The sequence below is a fragment of the Ictalurus furcatus genome, chromosome 2 (assembly GCF_023375685.1).
Source record: "Ictalurus furcatus strain D&B chromosome 2, Billie_1.0, whole genome shotgun sequence".
Taxonomy (NCBI): Eukaryota; Metazoa; Chordata; class Actinopteri; order Siluriformes; family Ictaluridae; genus Ictalurus; species Ictalurus furcatus.
Genome location: NC_071256.1, coordinates 8,290,730 through 8,310,903, shown reverse-complemented (window position 1 = coordinate 8,310,903; position 20,174 = coordinate 8,290,730). Strand labels below are relative to the sequence as shown.

Below are 20,174 nucleotides of genomic sequence, written 5' to 3'. Positions count from 1 at the left end.
GTTTAAATTGCTGGTCTGTTGGAAAGAGGACTTAACTGTTAAATTATTTTAGAACCTTTAAAAATAAACTGCTTCTATACCTTTGGCTTATAGTATACACGACTGCTCACTGTCATAAACCCATACAACGAAATAAAAAGTAATAATTTTGACTCCAGATCAGGACATTCTGGTGATCTGATCTATATTATATACCTTAGCTAATGCCACTCTGAGGGCCATGTTGGAATGTTCCCAAGTTGAAGTACTGTAGAACTCCTAAGCATTAGGTCACCCCAATTACTCTTGTATACTCCTTTCCATCATGCTCTTTGGAATGGAAATGGACTCAGTGTGTCTCCACCAATTTATTTCACACAACATCTTTTCAATATCTTCATGAAGAAATTGTCAAACTAACATCTTGTTTTTTTCCTTGGAGCAAAAGTCAGGTCCTCTCTCATTTAAACAGGTCCTATTGTTGGTGAAATACACAGCATTCTTCTAGGAGTATTAGGATTTCTCGGAGCAGCCATTGTAACAGAGTCATTGCAGAGTTTCTTCTGTGTTTTAACTACAACGTCTTAACCATTATTTAAGCGCAGCAACACGTGTGGTGGGTGGTGTATAGGCATGATCTTCTGTATTTACCATCAGGTCTGTATATCCGCACCTACAAGACATCTCCCAAAAAACTTGTTTTCTAGTTTAAACTAAACGCTTGATTCTTTTAAGCAACACTTTAAGCATTTTACCTGCTAAAGTGTTATGGTTGAAGGCACGTAATACACACAATTCTTTTAAACAGCACTTTTAAACATTTACCTCCTAAAGGAACCCTGTTTAGAAGGTATGTAAATTTTTTTTATTATTATTTCTTTGGCCATATCGATGGTTTATCTGTTTTAGATGTTTTATTTCAGTAAATTTTTATTCAAAGTCACACCATTTTCTCAAAAAATTTAATCAACAAATGTTTCAGCTATTTCACAAACATACATTCTGCTCATTTATGTTCACATTCAACCATCATGTATTTTCTAACAGCAGAGTTACACAAAACAAACCCCCCACATTAATACATACACACGTATAACCAATATTAACCATCAGTTAATTAATCCATTCAGTTATATACACAAAAATGTATACATTGTGTGTGGACTAATACTGTGAGAAGCAAGTTTCACAACAATCTCATTACATTAGCAAATTTTGTTGGGGGGAGGCCCCTGACAATACACATCCCTAGGAAGGATAGTACCAGACAAACAGGTGCCAGGATGAACGCTGGTGCAGATCAATAGGGTTATCCCTCCTGTCATAAATTAGGTGCTCATACAGAACTGTTTGCCATTGGGAACACAAAGGGGTTATAACTTACACAGGGTCATAAATCATTTAATTGACAGTGTATGATATAACTATTATTCTGCATAAAGGCAACATAATTTTTGTCAAATTGATAGTGAGAGATTATCCATACCTTGTGCATGTCTCTGTGTGATCCAGAACAATAATGGCCCTGCTGGTCAGAGAGCTCAGCCCTATACATGTAGAAATATATAGAACCGCTGTTTATTCAGGTCTTTGCCTCACAAACCAAAATGTTAATAACATTCTTTGTACCATTAAAAACTAATTCTGATTAAAATTAGTAATTTTTCTGACATCCACTGCAGACTGTTATCTGTTGCACGCACTTTGTAAATAATAGGCATGCAGTCTCTTTAGCAATATAATATTTTCCTTTTAAAAAAATTAGCTTTCATAGTGAATACAGATATGTTGTGACACATGAAAGCTTTAACTAAATATCATGATGTCCTAATAACATACTATACAATGATTAATAGGCATGAGATGATACACTAAATCCACGATACGAGACATTATTCTGATATTAACGAGACAATATTAATACGAGACAATAATGACACAAATAAAATATTACATTTTCATATATTTATTTTGTAATAACAACTCAAACCACTGCAATACATGTATTGTAAGAAAAGTAGTTCAGGATTTATAAAATAAGGTGTCATTATTATTCAAATGTTCTTTTAAGCTTTTTGAGCATCATAAATGTGTTTCACGGCAATGATATGGAAAGATCGTTTGGTGGTAAATGGTGCCTTAAACGATTAGGATAAATAACAAATTTGTGTCATCACCGCTCCTACTGCTGTCTGAAATCCACCTGAATCCACATTGTACAGATCATAAAAACTGATTTCATTTAGTATATTTCCTTATCCCTCTGAAATTAGTTTCTGGTTACACCACAGCACATGTATAGACCCATAATGATATGTACAATATATTTAGTTAAAAAACAAGTCAACTTGTCCGTCTGTATGTTTATGTTGCTTAAGTGAAATAGTGATATAAGCAGTGATATGTGATAGAATTGCTTGTGAAAAAAAAACAGCATGTGTGCTGTGTTGTAATTAGCTTGTGGGGCTATATGCCTTTTTGAACACAAAAGGTTGGGAGAATCCAGACCTGATGTGTAATCCTAACCCTTGGAATGAAAAAGTGGTTCAAGACATAGAAAGAGACATAATTTTAATCCACTTTCAATTAATATTACATCTAAATAGCTTGTTATTTCAATAAAATTCCAGGAAAATTTGTTTTCAACATTGATGGTGATTATGACCTGAGTAAAGAATGATGTAGCAAATATTGTCAGACAGGCAAGTGGAAATGCAGTTTATTTTATTTGGAAATATGCAAATGAAATAAAGTCAACAGTGCTTTTTTAAATGAGCTTGCCCATTTCATTAAATAACTATTTTGTCCTAATTTTTTAAATGGATTCCCCCCCCACTAGTTTTTTAATCCCTTTCATACAATTATTTAATACAGCATCCATTCCTTCCTTACATTTTTATGTTTTTGGACCTGGACGTTTTAAAGTCACAAACATCTTGTGAGTCTCATAAGCAACGGAGATCTGAACTTTCAACATAAATACAAAGTTTTATGAATATTACAATCCTGCTGATGAATAAAGACAAAAAGGCAATATCAATAACAGACAAGAGTTCAGCAGAAGCTGATATTGCAGCTTTAATGTTGTGTGTCCATGAGCACCACTTTGCATTCATTTGAGTGGAGAGCTCTGCTGAATCCATGCTCTGCATGACTTTCAAAACCGGTCTTACTGTGCAGCAGCAAAAGATCAGCAGAGCCCAACTTTATAATAAATCAATGTGTCTGATGCATTGTAGCAAGCAAAAGAAAGGTAATAGAAATGCCCAAAAGCTGGAAGAAAACAGATATGTGCAGTAACAGAGTCCTCTCATCATCTTTGTCCTACAGTCCTACATCCGACTCGGAGCCATGAAAAGAATAAATCTACTTTTAGATGAGCAGCTGTTAATCTGCACAAGACCTGTGACATTTATGGGGATTTAGTCTGGACATATTCAGCAAAGTGTAGGACAAATTATGACAAAAAATTTACTACATTTGTAGATGGTTGTAATGATGCAAAACAAAGTATTCCTTAGGGACAGGTTTCTCCAATCTCCAGTCCTGGTCTCAATGTTTCTCCAGGGCTTTGGTCAGCAGTTCATTTAAGCGAGAGATCATTGGCCGAGGGTCATCATTCAGACCAGCTGTTATCATAGCGTTGTCAAAAATCTGAAACATCAAACAATGAGAGATGACTGTTGATATGTAGGCAAGTTACCTATGTAATGTGTGTCAGTGTGTGTGTGTGTGGTGGTGGTGGGGGGGGCTAATATACAGGGATGACTTCTTGAACTAATAGTCAAATTATCAGTTTGGTTCTTAAGTCTAACAAACCTGCTCAAGAAGCAGCTGTGCAAGTTCAGGATTAGAGTCTTTCAGCACATGAAGCTTTCTGATGAGGTCATGCCTGCAAGAAAGGCAAAATGTTCCACTTTCAAAATACAGTTCTATATAATGTGATAAAATACTTTATTATGAATGCTCTCATCAGGAAATTGGTAGGAATCATTTTGCTTATACCAATGTCAACTAATACTATATACTGTACACAGATATACAACTACAGACCATCCACTTTATTAGTGGATGCACCTGCACATTCATGCAATTAACCAATGACAACTGTCATCTCTACTGTCACAAGGGAGTGCAAATACTTTTTCACAGGACTGTAATCAATACTGACTTAAGAAGCGCTATTCCTTTTAACCCCATTGTTTATATTACATTAAGCCAACTTAAGCAGATTGCTGAAAGAAAATTCACCAAACAGTTCAAATTTGAAAAGAGCAAAGAGTTCAAATTAAAAATTTTGTTCCATTTTTGCCAGTATGGTGTCCCTGTCAGACAGGAGACGGAAATCAAGGGTGATGTGGTGTGGATGGAGCATCGGTTAAGATTATTCAAGTGGTTTTATTTCAACCGTATACAGCTGGTACAGTACACGGTGAAACGAAACAACCTTCCTCTAGGACCACGGTGCTGCATAAAACAACACACTAACCACATGAGATGACATAGAACTAAATAAGATCTGCAAACATTCTACATAAAGTGCACGTGAAGACGTGTGCTAAAAACACAGGACAGTACAGTAACTACTAAAACAGGACAATGGGCACAGTGTAGAGCCGAACAGTTTAATACACAGTTTTAGATTTATCTAGCAATAATTCTGCTTTCAACCAGTGCTCCCATGTTTTGTGTTTGAAACTTTTAAATTTAAAGTGAAGTTAAAATTCCTGGTATTAATTTTTCTTATTTGAATTTTTCTATGCGATAGAGATACTGGAAGATAGACATGTTGGTGTATACTGTAGTCATACAGTTCCCTCTGAAACAATTGGAATGATAACAAAAGATAAAAAGATCAAATAGATATCAAAAGATAAAAATAAGAAGAGAGTTTAGAATTTCAGCTTTTATTTCCTGGTATTTACATGTAGATGTGTTAAATGATATAGAACATAGAATATTTTGTATCAGACAACCCACTTTGTAGCAAGCAAAAACAATGGAACATGTGACTGAGAGGTATTTTGTTACCAAGGTGTGTTCTGTTAGATTGCTTGTTTAAACAATAAACAGCTCTGAACATCTACTCTTAGTTTTAGACTTCAGTTTCATCCATGAAGACTGAATTTGCTGTTAAAATGGATAAGCCAACATCAAGATACATTGTAAGAGCTGTGAAGAAAAACCCAAAAACAACAGTCAGTGACATCACCAACAACCTCCACAGGGCAGGGTGAAAGTATCACAATCCACCATTCGAAGAAGACTTCAGAGATAGAGGCCATACCACAAGATGCAAACCACTCATAAGCAGTAAGAATCACAAAGCCAGATTGGAATAAACAAAGAAAGACAGAGATGATGCACCATAAAATACACCATTTTTTTTCTTACCCAGCATTGATCTCTAGTGTGGGCTGCAGGATCTGTGCCCTCTCCTCCACAGTGCGTGCCAGCTGCTGAGTGCGAAGGAAATGTCGTAATGCTCCCATCTCCAGCACTGTGATCATGGCAGGGTGAGTGTTCAGACGAGGGGTCACCTGATAAAGCATGTAGACAAATGCTTTCAATCTTCAAAATTACATTTCAGTTCTAACGTTCACAACACATTCTGAGTAAACTGTTTGTCTAACCTTGATATTTGTGACTTTCTGACCAAGACAGTTCCTCATCCAGGCCATTAGATCCTCAGCATGCTGCTCGCTTAATTGTTCTGATGCTAACATTGGTAATAAATGAAGAAGAATAAAAAAAAGAACATACTATAATACATACAATAGCAATAAATTTACAATATATAATCAGTGCTTGAACATTAAAGTGGTCATGATTTAATGTCTTGGCCATAACAAAGATGCAACTGAGAAACAACTGAGGTGTTAACATTAATAAACGTGTCAAGATCATTATTTTATCCTTATCCCTATTTTGATAGGGATTCATACCATCAACCACAGTAGTGTATCCACAGATCCACAGCCCACTTAATATTCTACTGTGCATTTGACAAAGCAGACGGTATGGGGGTGCATTAGTGCCTATGGAATGAGCAGCTTTTGCATCTGGAAAGGCATCAATGCTGAAAGGTATATACAGGTTTTAGATCAACAGCTGCTTCCATTCAGATTCCATCCCATCTTTACTTCAGAAAGACTCTGCCTCACTAAGATGCTCTTTTTATACCCAATCATATTACTGCCAAATAACATCCAGCTATTTTCTTTTTAGTAACATTTACTTTTCCAGCCGTTTGTTTCCCCTGTCCCAAATATTTTTGAGACATGTTGCATCCATCAAATTAATAATTACCTTATTTTTCCTTAAAATGGTACATTTTCTCAGTTTAAACATTTGCTAAGTTTTCTATGTTCTATGTAACATGGGTGTATGACATTCACAAATCATTGCATTCTGTTTTTATTTACATTTTACACAGCGTCCCAACTTTTTTGGAATTGGGGTTGTATTTCCGTCTTTGGTTATAGTAGAGCTAAGTAATAAACCCTTAATATTTTAGCCCGACACCCTTTTCCAGCAAAACAGCCCCACAACATGATGTTACCACCCCTATTCTTCACAGTTTGGATGGTGTCCTTTGGATTAAAAATCTCTGATATGAAGAAAGTAGATTGACTTGCCAAAATGTCTGGTAACATGAAATGTGTGGAGTTGTGAAAAACAGAGGCTGAATATCTTTAGTCTAGAGAATGTAAACTTTCGGTCTCAACTGTATCCAGGCAGCAAAGTCCTTCCACTTTTTCACAATAACAGTTTATTTTGTGTTCAGTCTGACGGCCATTGGCTTGGTATAGAGGGTAGCCTGCATGTTGCAGGTAAAATGAATTGGAATGTTTCTTAAAACTCAGAACCCTCAACAGTGCTTACATGACGTATGTGTTTATATGTGGAGGTATATGTGTTCAGTATGAACTGTTACATATTACATTTGATGCATATTGCAAGTACAAGAACAAGAGGGTGCAGGATAAAAAAATAAATAAAAATAAAAGAACACATCTTACCTAGCTTGCTAGCTTCAAACTTTTCTTCCTTGTAGTGGTCAACTACAATGTCAGTTTCCACAGACATGAGCTGCTTCTTGTCGAACTCTCTGAGGTGGAGCAGCGTTAGCTCATCAAACTGCTCATAACAGAACAGCACCTGCAGGGTGAGTCGGAAAAGACAGGATGAAATCAGGGCATCAATTGACAATTTAGAATCACCTTGTCTGGTTACATTTAAGATTGGTGTGTGGAAGATTTTCACAATAGGTTATTCTGCTTTTGAAAAAGGTGTAATATACAACCCTAATTCCAAAAAAGTTGGGACATTATGGAAAATGCTAATAAAAACAAAGATGACTGATTTGTAAATGTACTTTGGCTTGCATTTCAACAAAAAAATAAACAAAGACAAGGTATTTGATGTTTTACCTAATCAACTGCATAGTTTTTTGAAGGTTGCATGCAACACATTCCAAAAAAGTTGGGACAGGGGCAATTTAGGACTAATAGCGATGTGACAAGTAGAAATAAGGAGGTGATGTGAAACAGGTGAGGCAATCATCTAATCATAGCATCCAAAAAAGGCCTAGTCCTTTGGAGCTTCCAAAAAAGGCCTAGTCCTTCAAGAGCAAGGATGGGTCGAGGCTCGAGAGTCTGCCAACAGATGTGTCAGCAAATAATAAACCTTTGAGAACAACATTTTGGGCATTTCACCTTCTACAGTGCACCTTCTATAATTAAAATATTCAAGGACTCCGGTCAAATGTTATCGTGCGTAAAGGGCAGAAGTGCCGCCGACTTCTCTGGCTCGGCCTCATCTGAGATGGACAGTAGCACAGTGGAACCGTGTTTTGTGGTCCAATGAGTCAACATTTCAAATAGTTTTTGGACAAAACAGCTGTCGTATTCTACGGGCCAAAAAGGAAAAGAACCAGCCAAGGTGTTATCAGTGTCAGGTCCAAAAGCCAGAATGTGTCATGTTATGGGGGTGTGTCAGTGCCCACAGCGTAACTGTGCGGGCATCATTAATGCAGAAAGAAATATACACATTTAGGTGCAACATATGCTATCATCCAGAGTAAAACAACGCCAAACCACATTCTGCCTGGATTACAAGAGCATGGTTGTGCAAGCGCAAGTGCGGGTGCTAGCATGGCCTGTCTGCAGTCCTGACCTGTCTCCAATTGAGAATGTGTGGCGCATTATGAAGTGCAAAATAAGGCAACGAAAGCGCCGTAGAGTTGCGCAGCTAAAGAAATGCATAATGGATGAATGGGGAAAAATTCCACTTGCTAAACTTAACCAACTGGTGTCTTCAGTGCCCAAAGACTTAAGTGTTCATAATAAGTGTTAACACTTAAGTGTTAAGCATCATATTTGAAATGAGTGTATAAGTAAAACATCAAATAATGTGTTAATAATGTGTTTTCAATATAGTACAGGGTGAATTGCCTTTTCAAATGACTCCTTTTTGTTTGTTTGTTTGCATTTTCCATACTGTTCCAACTTTTCGGAATTGGGATTATAGATAAAATGCCATTTCTTTTTATTTTATTGGTAGAGGAAGCAAGTGCAATACTCTTAACAAAACATTTCAGTAAATTCACAAGACACATTCACAACATTTGATCCTCTTTGAAAGTGCCTATTAATAAAGTTGATACACTATCAAATTACACAAAATTGACATTTTGTAGTAATTTTCACAATTTAAATGAAAAAAAAACAAACAGATCAATCACATGGAAAAAATAAGTATACCCCTACATTTATCACACCTGCAAATCCATAAAATTAGAATCAGATGTTCAAGATTGGGTGCCAGTGATTAGAACCTGCTTAGGGAGCACAGGTGGAACTTGTCTTATTTAAACCTCATATCTAGTGTCTGGTGTTCCCTTTGTTATTGAGGTGTGTGGTGTCATCAGGCCAAGATCTAAAGAGTTCTGTAAGGCCTTAAGAAAAAAAGGTTGTGGATGCCTATGAATCTTTAGGGTTTTAAAAAGATCTCCAAATTATTTGAAATACATCATTCCACTGTAAAGAAAATAATCTACAAATGGCGCAGATTTCAAACGACTGCCAATTTGTCCAGGACTGCTTGCCTCAGCAAATTCAGCCCAAAAGCAGCCGTTTTTTTTTGTCTGATGCAAAAAGAAGTCTCCAGGAACCCTAAAATTTCATCACAGGACCTGCTAGTAAATCGTGCAACTGTTGGTGTCAAAGTGCATGCTTCTACAATCAGAATGAGATTGCACAAATTTGACCTGCATGGGAGGCTTGCCAGGATAAAGCTTTTGCAAGATTACATATAGCATATAGGCAAAGACCACGCCTTTTGGAATAATGTGCACTGGACAGACAAATCAAAGAGTTCTTTGGCCACAGTAACAGCAGACATGTTTGCGCAGACCAAAGACAGCTTTTTAGGAGAAGCACCTCATACCAACTGTGAAGCACGGTGGTGGAAATGTTATGGTTTCGGGTTACTTTGCTGACTCGAGGACTGTATGTATTCTGCATCATATCAAAGAGTGCTTAAATATAATGCAAGGCCATCTGTCTGAAAGTTGAACCAAAAGTGGACCTTTCAACACGATAATGATCTTAAGCACACTAGCAAATACACAAAGGAATGGCTCAAAAAGAATAAATGGAGGGAAACGGATGGCCTAGTTAAAGCCCAGTTTTGAATCCCATTGAATTGTTGTGGGGGGATTTGAAACAAGCAGAACATGCAAGAAAATCCTCAAACATCTTGTAGCTGAAAGAATAATGCATGGAAAAGTGTCCAAAAATTTCAGCAAGCCTGGTGGACAATTATGAAAAATGCCTACAAGAAGTTCTTTCTTCTGAAGGGGGCAATACTAGCTTATGATGCCAAGGGTGTATTTACTTTTGCCACAGAAGTATATCACATCTATTGATATTTCTTTTGAATATTCTTTTTTATTAGTGAAAAGTCAAATTTTCCTTGTGGTTTTGTTCAAGTATATCAACATTATTAATAGGCACTGTTTCAAAGATGATCAAATGTTTGCTTGTCCAACAATTTCCATGGAATGTACTTATTTTTTCCACATGACTGTATATGTAAAGTAAGCTATATAAATATTGTAATATAGTGAAAACTGTAAAACTGGGATGCACATTTTTTCCCATAGTTTCAACCATTATTTTATTAAATCCTGACACGTCTTCTGACCTGGAAGATTTTGGGCTCACCTCCATGTCCTTCATTTTCATGGCCTCGAAGTATGGTGAGTGTTCAGCCAGATGGCGGTTGGGAGCACACAAGTAGTAAATGTTTCTGGTGCCTGCCTTCATGCGTGAGGCATAGTCCATGAGGCTGGTTTGCTGCCCAGCAGGCAATGCTGAGGACTCAAAGCGGAGCAGCTTGGCTATGTCCTCCTGACGCATGGTAAATTAAAATAATTAAAAACATAAGATACTGTTCTAACATGTACAAACATGTATAGGGAACATTAAACTGTAATTCAAATGGTTATAATTAAATAGATTCACATTACAAATAGGTATGTACATTTCACCAATTATTAGAATATGAAGTGGTACCTAGAAACTTTCATGCATAGAAACTGTCTGCTAAACTGTGTGCTAGGTGTGATTGTAAGTATTCACTGACTAAACATGAATCTCTAAATAAGTAATAATTACAGTTAGTTTTCATCACTTCTCAGCTTATTTTTTATAATTAGCTTACTATTGTTATTTAACATTACAATTGGTGAGTGCATCAGACTCCTCCAGCAGTGTAGAGGATGTAAATTCAAATAGAGATGAACGATCAAAGTTCAGCGGTGGATTAAATTACCAATTAATTTTAAAACATAGTAGCTGATGAACACGTATAGGACATCATGTTTGCGCCCTTGAGAAACTTTGCAAAGTCATTAGTCAGCGTTTCAGCTGCAAGGTGTGATGTCCTGTTCTCATAAACGTAAAAGTGGCTCGTTAAAGCTGGCTAGCATCTTTTTCCTCTCTCCACATGTGAAGGTGTTTAATGAGTTGTTCAGTTTCGTCAGTGTTTGTCATTTGTAACGCAACACAGAAAGCAACAAAGTACACTTAAACATTACACTTAAAATTAAAGCGTTTAAAAATAATGAATTAAGAATAACTAAAAAAGTACAGTGTAAAATATATACAGATACTGCACATGATAATTGAAATGTATATATTGCATATTTGATATAAAATCATTGGAGGTATATTGCACATTGATAAGGGGGTGGAAGCTACAGCTCTAGGGAAGAAGCTGCACTTTAGTCTGTTTGTGTGGGACTTGATGACCCAGGGTCGACTCTACAGTGCGACCATTTCACTTGCATTTGCGACTGAAAAGTACTTTGTGCGACTGTGAATAAATATTTATTTGTACCGGTGCGAGTGACCTGTTTGTAGTTGTATAATACAATCGGAATAAAAACTACAGGGAGTCCAAAATGCATCTACACCGTGCAACAGTTACTTTCAAACTGCTGTTCATCAACTCAGTCAACCGAACAAGTGTGTAAATACTGCAAAGAAGCCATTATGATGAAGAGTAATACTGTAAATCATCTGCTCCTCTCAACTTGCTGATCTCACAAACCGCCATCTTTTATTGATTCCGCAAAATGACCTGAACCTGCGACTGTGACATGCTTGTGTAGACACAGCAGCGTTGGGCATGTGCTTAGTTAAAATAAAATAATTTAATATAAAAAATAGATATAACTTCATAAAATATAAATAAAATGAGAAATTAAATAATGTTTCATTACTATGGGTTGTATTTTATATCAATTTGACATTAAGCATAGTAAGCTATTTCCTTAGAAGGCTATTAACCTTTTTTCCTAATATGGATCATGCTTGTGTTAGTCTACTTTTAATTAGGACTCTTTATTGTTTCAACTATTTAAAAATAAATATTTTATGCTTGTGTATTTATCAATTAACGAACAGTATTTCTCATTGCTATTATTTTAACTCAGTTAACAGTGACCATGAGTAGAGAGCTTACATTTAACTGCTTATGACAGACCTCCTGATTAACGCTTAAACAAAAAAATATTGGTATCTGGATTGGTTTCGGTCAAAAAAAAATCCTGGTCGGAGCATCCCTAATGAACACCATTAAACTAAAGCGCTTTGTATTTGGCAGATAAATGAACTCACCCAATCACATCCTATATGAGATAATTCAGATATATACACAATATACAGAGAGCGGTTCGAGAACTGACTCCAGCCCAGAACCATGACAGTGGAAAATGTCTAATAGTGTAGCTTTAAATATATTTAAGAGGTGCACACTTCAAAGACTGAACATTGAGGTTTATTGTATTTGTTTACAAGGTAGTTAATGGTTGTTTTTTGCATACAGCCTGCAAAAAATAACCGAAAATATTACATTTAGTTTATCAGAGGGTAAATTAATTTGTCATGGCTCACACTATGTTCCTAAATTCTGTCATAATTGACAAGCTCAAGTTTTCTCATGCCTACTTCTGTGTTATATTGTGGGTCATGAACCTTACCGTCTCTAAAAAACCAAAAAAAACCCCAAAAAACAACAAAAACTAAACTTCAACTGGGCTCCTAAATTTTTGTAATTAGAAGCACAAGTGCTCCTAAAAGAAACTGTTACCCTAGAGCCCTGTGACCCTGTATCTCTTTCCATATTTCCTATTTTCCTCGCCACTGGCTTGCTCATTAGGGATAAATTCATACATTTAAAATCTATATCCTGAATTTCTGTTAAGCTGCTTTGACACAATGTCCATTGTTTAAAGCGCTTTACAAATAAAACTGAACTGAATTGAACTATTAAGTATGGCTTGTGTGGTTAATTTACCACAGACTGCAAAAGAAAGAACAATGTTGATCTTTCTGAATGAGTTTTCTGAAATTCACTTCCCTGTTATATTCTTTTTTCCTAGTTCACATTGTGAGGGACTAGACAGAGGTGACAGAGTTTCAAATTTTACCAACCCTTTTACCTCTACCAAAGAAACTAAACAGACTAAATGGTTAATAAGCCACTCACAGCAGCATGATCGCTGCCTAAGATAATTTCATTAAGCCAGATGCGATAAATATGCTGCTTATGCACACTGCAAGAGCATTATACTCTGCTTATGAGTGAATATTTTTTAATTGGATTGTCCTCCCTGACTGCTGATGACTTCGTCACCTTTTATGATAAGAAGATTGAAAGTAAACTGCCAGACCTTCACTTCTACCCTAACTCCTACCCAATGAAGATTCCCCTTGTCCTTCATTGGCACATATTTCTAATCTAGCAACAGAATAGGTCCTGCAGGTCATCTTGTCCTGGGATTCACCACCTGCCAATTGGATCCAGTCCCTTCTACCATCCCCAGTCCCTCCAGACCATCTCACAAAACCTCCTCCCCGTCATCATGACTATCATCAATAGGTCCATATCATCTGGTCATGTACCAACTGCATTCAAGAGAGCAAGGGTTATTCTCATCCTGAAGAAACTCACTCTGGATCCCTCCTACCTCGGCAACTACTGACTGGCATCACGTCTCTCTTTTCTTTCTAAAATCCTTGAATGCACTGTCTACAATCAACTGTCTCTCTACCTCTCACAGAACAACTTCCCAGATCCTAACCAGTCTAGCTTCAAAGCGGCACATTCCTCAAAGACTGCCCTTTTGGCAGTCACTGAGAAGCTACATGCTGCTAGATGAGCCAAACTGTCATCAGTCCTCATCCTCCTGGCCCTTTCACAGCATTTGACAGTCAACCACAAGAATCTCTTGTTCACCCACATGAGTCATGGAATTTGTGGTGCAGCATGGCACCTGTTTGCTTCCTAACAGGAAGGTAGCTCATACCAGGTTTCGTGGAGGGGATCCACATCTGCTCCCCGCAGACTCTCCACTGATGTCCCACAAGGCTCAGTACTTTGTCTGCTTCTGTTCTCCCTCTATAATCTGTCTCTTGGTGAAGTCATATCCTCACATGGGTTCTCATACCACTGCTATGCAGATGACACTCAACTCATCCTCTCCTTCCCTCCCTCAGATCCAATCTGTAGATCACTCAGTTCTGCTCAGATCTCGGCATGTCTGCCAGACATCTCATCATGGATGGCAGGGCAGCTCATCAGCTAAAACTTAATCCCAGTAAAACTGAACTGTTGTTCATCCCCGCTGATTCATCACCATGTCAGGAACTTGTGATCTCCCTTGACAACTCTCTGATCACACTTTCGGTTATTGCATGCAACCTTGGGGTAACCATGGACAATCAACTGTCCTTTTCCTCTCACATTGCTAATCTGATATGCTCATGTTTATTTCTCCTTTACATCATCAGAAGAATTCGTCCATTTCTATCCATACAGGCCACTCAGGTGCTGGTTCAGTCTCCTGTCATTTCGAGACTGGACTACAGCAACTAACTCCTGGCAGGTCTACCTCTGAGCGTCATTCGACCTGATCTAGAATGCAGCTGCCTGGCTTGTTTTCAGCCTTCCTAGGTTCTCCCACACCAACCCACTGCTTCCTCTGCCCACATCAGATTTAAAACTCTGATGCTTGCCTACAAAGCCAAAAATGGACTATCACCCACTTACCTCAAATCACTTCACACCCCACACTGCACCACGCTCCCTCCAAAACTCTAGCACTGCTAGACTGGTGCCACCATCTCTCAGAGCACAAGGAAGGCACGCATCAAGACTTTTTTCTGTTTTGGCACCTAGGTGGTGGAAGGAACTTTACCTAGATGCCCGAACAGCTGAGTCACTGACGGTCTTCAAATGAGTCTAAAGACTCATAAATGAAACTCTTCCTGAAGTACTTAAATTAGCACTTTTCATTTAAAAAAAGAATAATAACATATTGTTGTCTGTTTTTTTCTTAATACATTACCTCACAACAGAGTTTTAAGACTGATGGTATTCTCAGTCTGTGACCTAGTGAACCAGTACCGGGATTTTTTTTTTAATTGATAGAGACTTCAATGCACTTCAGTAAAGCGCACTGGATAAGGGCGTCTGCCAAATTCCATAAATATAAAAGTGCACACATAACAATCTTACCTGATTTTACTAATTTCTGCTAGAATATACAACACCCCATCAACACACCATGTTATGTTCACATATAAAATGAAAGCATTGTGGAAGCTCATCCGTGTCATTCCTATATGGTTGTTGCGTCTTTTTTCTCTCTCTTTTTTTTATCACTAGCACAGCACTATTCAAGAGTTGTGCATGCTGCTGGGGAGACACTGTTGTCAGTATGTGAACTTACATGCAAACACAGAATCACAGTTATGGAAATGTATTATAATTTTGCAAATTATATTAAATCATAGTTATGTAAATATATTTCTTGCATTTACCTCTGACAATTGCTTAAAAAATCTTTGTGATTTAATAAAACATTTTCAGTGGGGCACCATGAGAAAATTTACTTTTGCCTGGAGCACCATGCGAAAAAATTATTTGAGAATGGTCAGTATATGCATCCATCCATCCACCCACCCACCCATTTTCTTCCACTTATCTGGGTCCGGGTCATGGGGTATGGATGAAATGCTCAATTTGTGGTCTCTCTAACCTTAATGTCCTGCTCAGCACTGGTGACAATGCCTTCTCTCATAAAAAGCCCATAGTCCTCGAAGAAGCGAGCATATTTCTCTGGCTCTTTCTTGCTCTGGTCCAACAAGAAACGAATGATTCGCTGCTGCAGCACATCTCGCAATTTCCTGAGGAACAGAAAGAAAAGAGCAAATAATGAGCTAATAATTTTAACTTTTTTTTTTTTTTTTTTTTTTTACTAAACAGCAAAATTTGAAAGGTCAGGAATCTTTAATGACTGCACGGCTTCTTGCACTTTCTGAACTTTAAGTGCTTGTAATTAAATGCAGTAAATTAGAGGACATGTTTTACCTGATGAGAGCACTTTCCTGTAGTAATTCTCTGCTGAGATTCAAGGGGATGTCCTCACTGTCCACCACTCCTAGAATACACAAACACATACAGTGGTGCTTGAAAGTTTGTACACCCTTTAGAACATTCTATATATTCGCATAAACATGACCCAAAATATCATCATATTTTCACACAAAGTAGAAAAAGAGAACCCAATTAAACAAATGAGACAAAAATATTATACTTGGTCATTTATGTACTGAGGAAAATAATCCAATATAACATTTCTGTGAGGGGCAAAAGTGTGTGAACCTCTAGGATTAGCAGTTAATTTGAAGGTAAAAGAAGATTCCGTTTTTTTTTTTTTTCCAATCAATGGAATGACAAGTGTGTGAGCGCCCCAATTTATATAAAGAACAGGGATCTATCAAAGTTTGATTGTCACAATACATGTTTGTGGAAGTGTATCATGGAACAAACAAAGGAGATTTCTGAGGACTTCAGAAAAAGAGTTGTTGATGCTCATCAGGCTGGAAACATTTACAGAAATATCTCGAAAGATTTTGAACTCCACCAATCCACAGTTAGACAGAGTGTGTACAAACGGAAGAAATTCAAGACCATTGTTACCCTACCCAGGAGTGGTCAACCAACAAGGATCACTCCAAAAAGTAAAACGTGTAATAGTCTGCAAGATCAAGAAGGAATCCAAGGTAACCCAGCCTCTCTCACATTTGCTTATGTTAATATTCATGAGTCCACCATCAGGAGAACACCGAACAACAATGGTGTGCATGGCAGGGTTGCAAGGAGAAAGTCACTGCTCTGAAAAAAGAACATTTATTGAACATTCATCATTGATTAAACAATGAAGTCTGAATTATAGCAGTGAATCTGTCCATGAACTGAATCTCAAGAGAAAGTGGGTCATGCATCAAGACAACGACCCTAAGCATACAAGTCATTCTACAAAGGAATGGTTAAAGAAGAAAAATGTTAATGTCTTGGAATGGCCAAGCCAAAATCCAGACCTAAATCCAATAGAAAATTTGTGGAAGGACCTGAAGCAAGCAGTTCATGTGAGGAATCCCACTAACATCCCAGTGTTGAAGTGGTTCTGTACTGAGGAATGCACTAAAATTCCTCCAGACTGATGTGCAGGACTGATCAACAGTTTAGTTGCAGTTATTGCTGCACAAAGGGGTCACACCAGATTCTGAAAGTAAAGTTCACATTCTTTTGCCACTCACAGATATGTAAAATTGGATAATTTCTCAATAATAAGAGAAATAAAAGTATATTTTCGTCTCGTTTGTTCTCATTATCTACTTTCAGAACTTAGAAAATCTGATGATGTTTTAGGTCATATTTATGCAGAAATATAAAAAGTCTAACAGGTTCACAAACTTTCAAGCACCACTGTACATAAAGATCCTACCATTTCTTTTAAGAGGTTAAAAATTTAAAGAATTTCTCAGGTCATTTGTTTCTTTAGCATTTGATCAATTTATTATTCTATATAGATTTTATTCTAAACAGATTCTTACCCCATTTTTCTCCAATTTGCTCATTTGCCAATTTACCCATTAACCAGGTGAACATACTTGAAGATAGCCACCGCATCTTTTTTTTTTTGCTGTTCATGCTGTCACAGGGCAGCTGATATTTGGAGGAAAGCGCAAACTACCTTCTTCCACATAGAGGAGCTCACAATTGATTAGTGTCACTCTCATTGAAAGGGGAGATAGTAATACCTCCCTCTCTCTCGAGCTACAAATGATACTCCTGAGATACCAGTGATCCTGACTCCTTCTGCTCTCCAGACCTGCCTGATCCATCCTGTGAGTGAAAATCACTCACTGCTGCTGAATATGGCCCTGCATGGATAGCCTAAAGATCACCATGGGATTACTGTGGATTCAGTTTGCTCTATATTAAGAACAAACCAATTTTAAAAAGCAAACAAGAATTTGAGTGTACGTAGCAATGCAGGTTTCGAGGTTAAATCTTTCCAGGTAACTACTAGAGCTTTAACTGCTCCTATGTTAATAAGTCAGGGCAGCATTGCACAAAGGCTGTGCGAGGTCCGTAGTGCCCCTCTGGTCATGTGTGCACTAGCTTGGGTGAAGCTCCTTCAGGTTGCACTTATATAGTACCTTTTAACCTTAGTGGTTCTGCAAAGTGCTTTACACCGTTTCTCATTCACCCATTCACACACACACACCAATGGCAGCAGAGCTACAACGTAAGGTGCTTAACTGCCATCATGAGTAACCTGGGGTACTGTGTCTTGACCAAAGACACTTTGGCATGTGGATTCATTTGGGCCGGGGATTGAACCGCCAATCCTGCGATAAGTGGACAACCTGCTCTACCACCTGAGCCACAGCCACCACAATGTCTTCTTTATGATAATAAAAATTGTAGATAATAGTAAAAATGAAAAGGAAAAACCTTCTTTGAGTCGGTATGACCAAATTCTTATGACTAAATCCTTATATTAAGGAATATTTTAGTGCATTACCAATGATAAACTGTTTGAGTAAATTGCTAAATTGGCCAAACTCAATTTTACAAAGCTGGTGAAATGAACACTGGGTCAACCTTGCAAGAAGCGCAGCCACTTGGGCAAAATGTCTGTAGCCTTGGTCTGGATCAGGACTTTCCTGCTGTACAGAGCGACGTTGGAGCCCATCTCCCTGCTCACGTCAAACATGGTAGGCTTCTACATTCAGACATGAACAACCAAAAAATATCAGGCAACTAAGAAATCAAATTTATGAAACATGGTAATCTGCTGCTAATTCAATACATCATGTTCAACTAACCATCTCAGGAACATAGAAAATGCTCCGTATGTTGAGGGGAGCATCAGCACGGTAGTGCAGTGTGTAGCGTGGTTTATCATATGCCTTTGCTACATAGCGATAAAATTCTTCATGCTGCCAGTCACTGATCTCTTTAGGGTCCATCATCCAGAGAGCCTAGAGAGGAAATACACAGGCTTCTAAAGGAGCAACCTATAAAGCTCACATTACAGTGGGGTTTTGCTAATCATCCGATCAGCTGTGTGTGTGTAAATAAACAACGTTATACTGTATGATACCAAAGCATGGTTGAACGCTCAGATCTGATTGGTCAAAGGTGTGCATTTTCAAATAACAGCACAGGTAGTTCCAGTGGTAACCTGAACATTAATATTAGCACGCTCATTGGAATACTTTGTTTTATAATAACAGCTCATACACAGGGACTTGTACAGTGGATGCACCACATAATCCAATATAGCTAATAAAGACTAATAAAGTGATGTAAAATATCCTATCAGGTACAGCATGAAGAGTTGGCTTACCTGCAGTGTGTTCAGTCGTCTGCCATTCAGGTAAATGGGGAAACTGACAAAGTTGCTGTACTTCTTCACAACCTCTATAGTAGAGAAATTTTAATACAAATAAATACAAACAACGACCAAATGGACTGCTAACAATAAGGTAACATATAAATAACTACTAATCTCTTATTTATAAAGGTTACCTTTAACACGGTCCTCAGAAGAAAACTCCTTGCATTCGTCCTTCAGGTGTAAGACAATCTTAGTGCCCTGTCTCACACCACTGGCCACAGCAATATGGAACACTCCTGAGCTGCAGAAAAGGTTTCCTTCTACTTTCAACTGTCAAACTTTCAACTCCACTCACAATTTAGTTGTTGATAACAGATGGGCTGATTTGTGTATTTCAGATACTGCTGATCTCCTGGGATTTTCACACACTACAGTTTCCAGAGTTTACAAAGAATTGTCCATTTGAGTGCAGTCCCTGATATACCCACCAAATTGTGAAGCCTTTCTATTAACACATGGTCAAAAGCCACACTCAGATCTAGCAGCACCAAGATGGAAACATCCCATTGACCATTAAAATATCATTTAAAATTCTAAGTGCAATCTCTGTGCTGTCCTGTTTATAAAAGCCAGACTGGAATTTTTCAGAAAAGGTTATATGCCTCCAGATGTGATAGTTGTTTGGAAACCACTTTCTCCAAGGTTTTTATTTATTTATTTATTTATTTTTTTTTATATTACTTTCATTTGTAGATGGGCCTATTATTATTACACACAGTGGGATTCCAAACAGGGGTTTTTGTTTGTTTGTTTTGCAGAGGCAGGGCATCAGCCAGTTTGGTGAAGTCAGGGACACAACTAGACGACAGAGATGCATTTATGATGGTCAGTAAAAAGGGCCAATAGTTACTAAAACCTTTTTTTT

The 20,174-nt window shown here is 37.6% G+C and overlaps 1 protein-coding gene across 1 annotated transcript in view; it reads right to left on the bottom strand.

The window, feature by feature from the left end:
- Positions 1–2,686: 2,686 nt before the first annotated feature.
- Positions 2,687–20,174, bottom strand: part of trap1 (TNF receptor-associated protein 1) — a 47,177-nt gene continuing 29,689 nt past the window's right edge. The window contains exons 7-18 of the mRNA XM_053646457.1: positions 19,441–19,550; positions 19,259–19,332; positions 18,735–18,890; positions 18,511–18,631; positions 15,925–15,994; positions 15,593–15,740; positions 10,209–10,394; positions 7,002–7,140; positions 5,613–5,698; positions 5,374–5,519; positions 3,799–3,871; positions 2,687–3,633 (exon numbers count right to left, since the gene is read on the bottom strand). Of these exons, the coding sequence (XP_053502432.1) occupies positions 3,532–3,633; positions 3,799–3,871; positions 5,374–5,519; positions 5,613–5,698; positions 7,002–7,140; positions 10,209–10,394; positions 15,593–15,740; positions 15,925–15,994; positions 18,511–18,631; positions 18,735–18,890; positions 19,259–19,332; positions 19,441–19,550 (1,411 nt within the window). The 3' untranslated portion in view covers positions 2,687–3,531. The remainder of the gene's footprint in view (positions 3,634–3,798; positions 3,872–5,373; positions 5,520–5,612; positions 5,699–7,001; positions 7,141–10,208; positions 10,395–15,592; positions 15,741–15,924; positions 15,995–18,510; positions 18,632–18,734; positions 18,891–19,258; positions 19,333–19,440; positions 19,551–20,174) is intronic.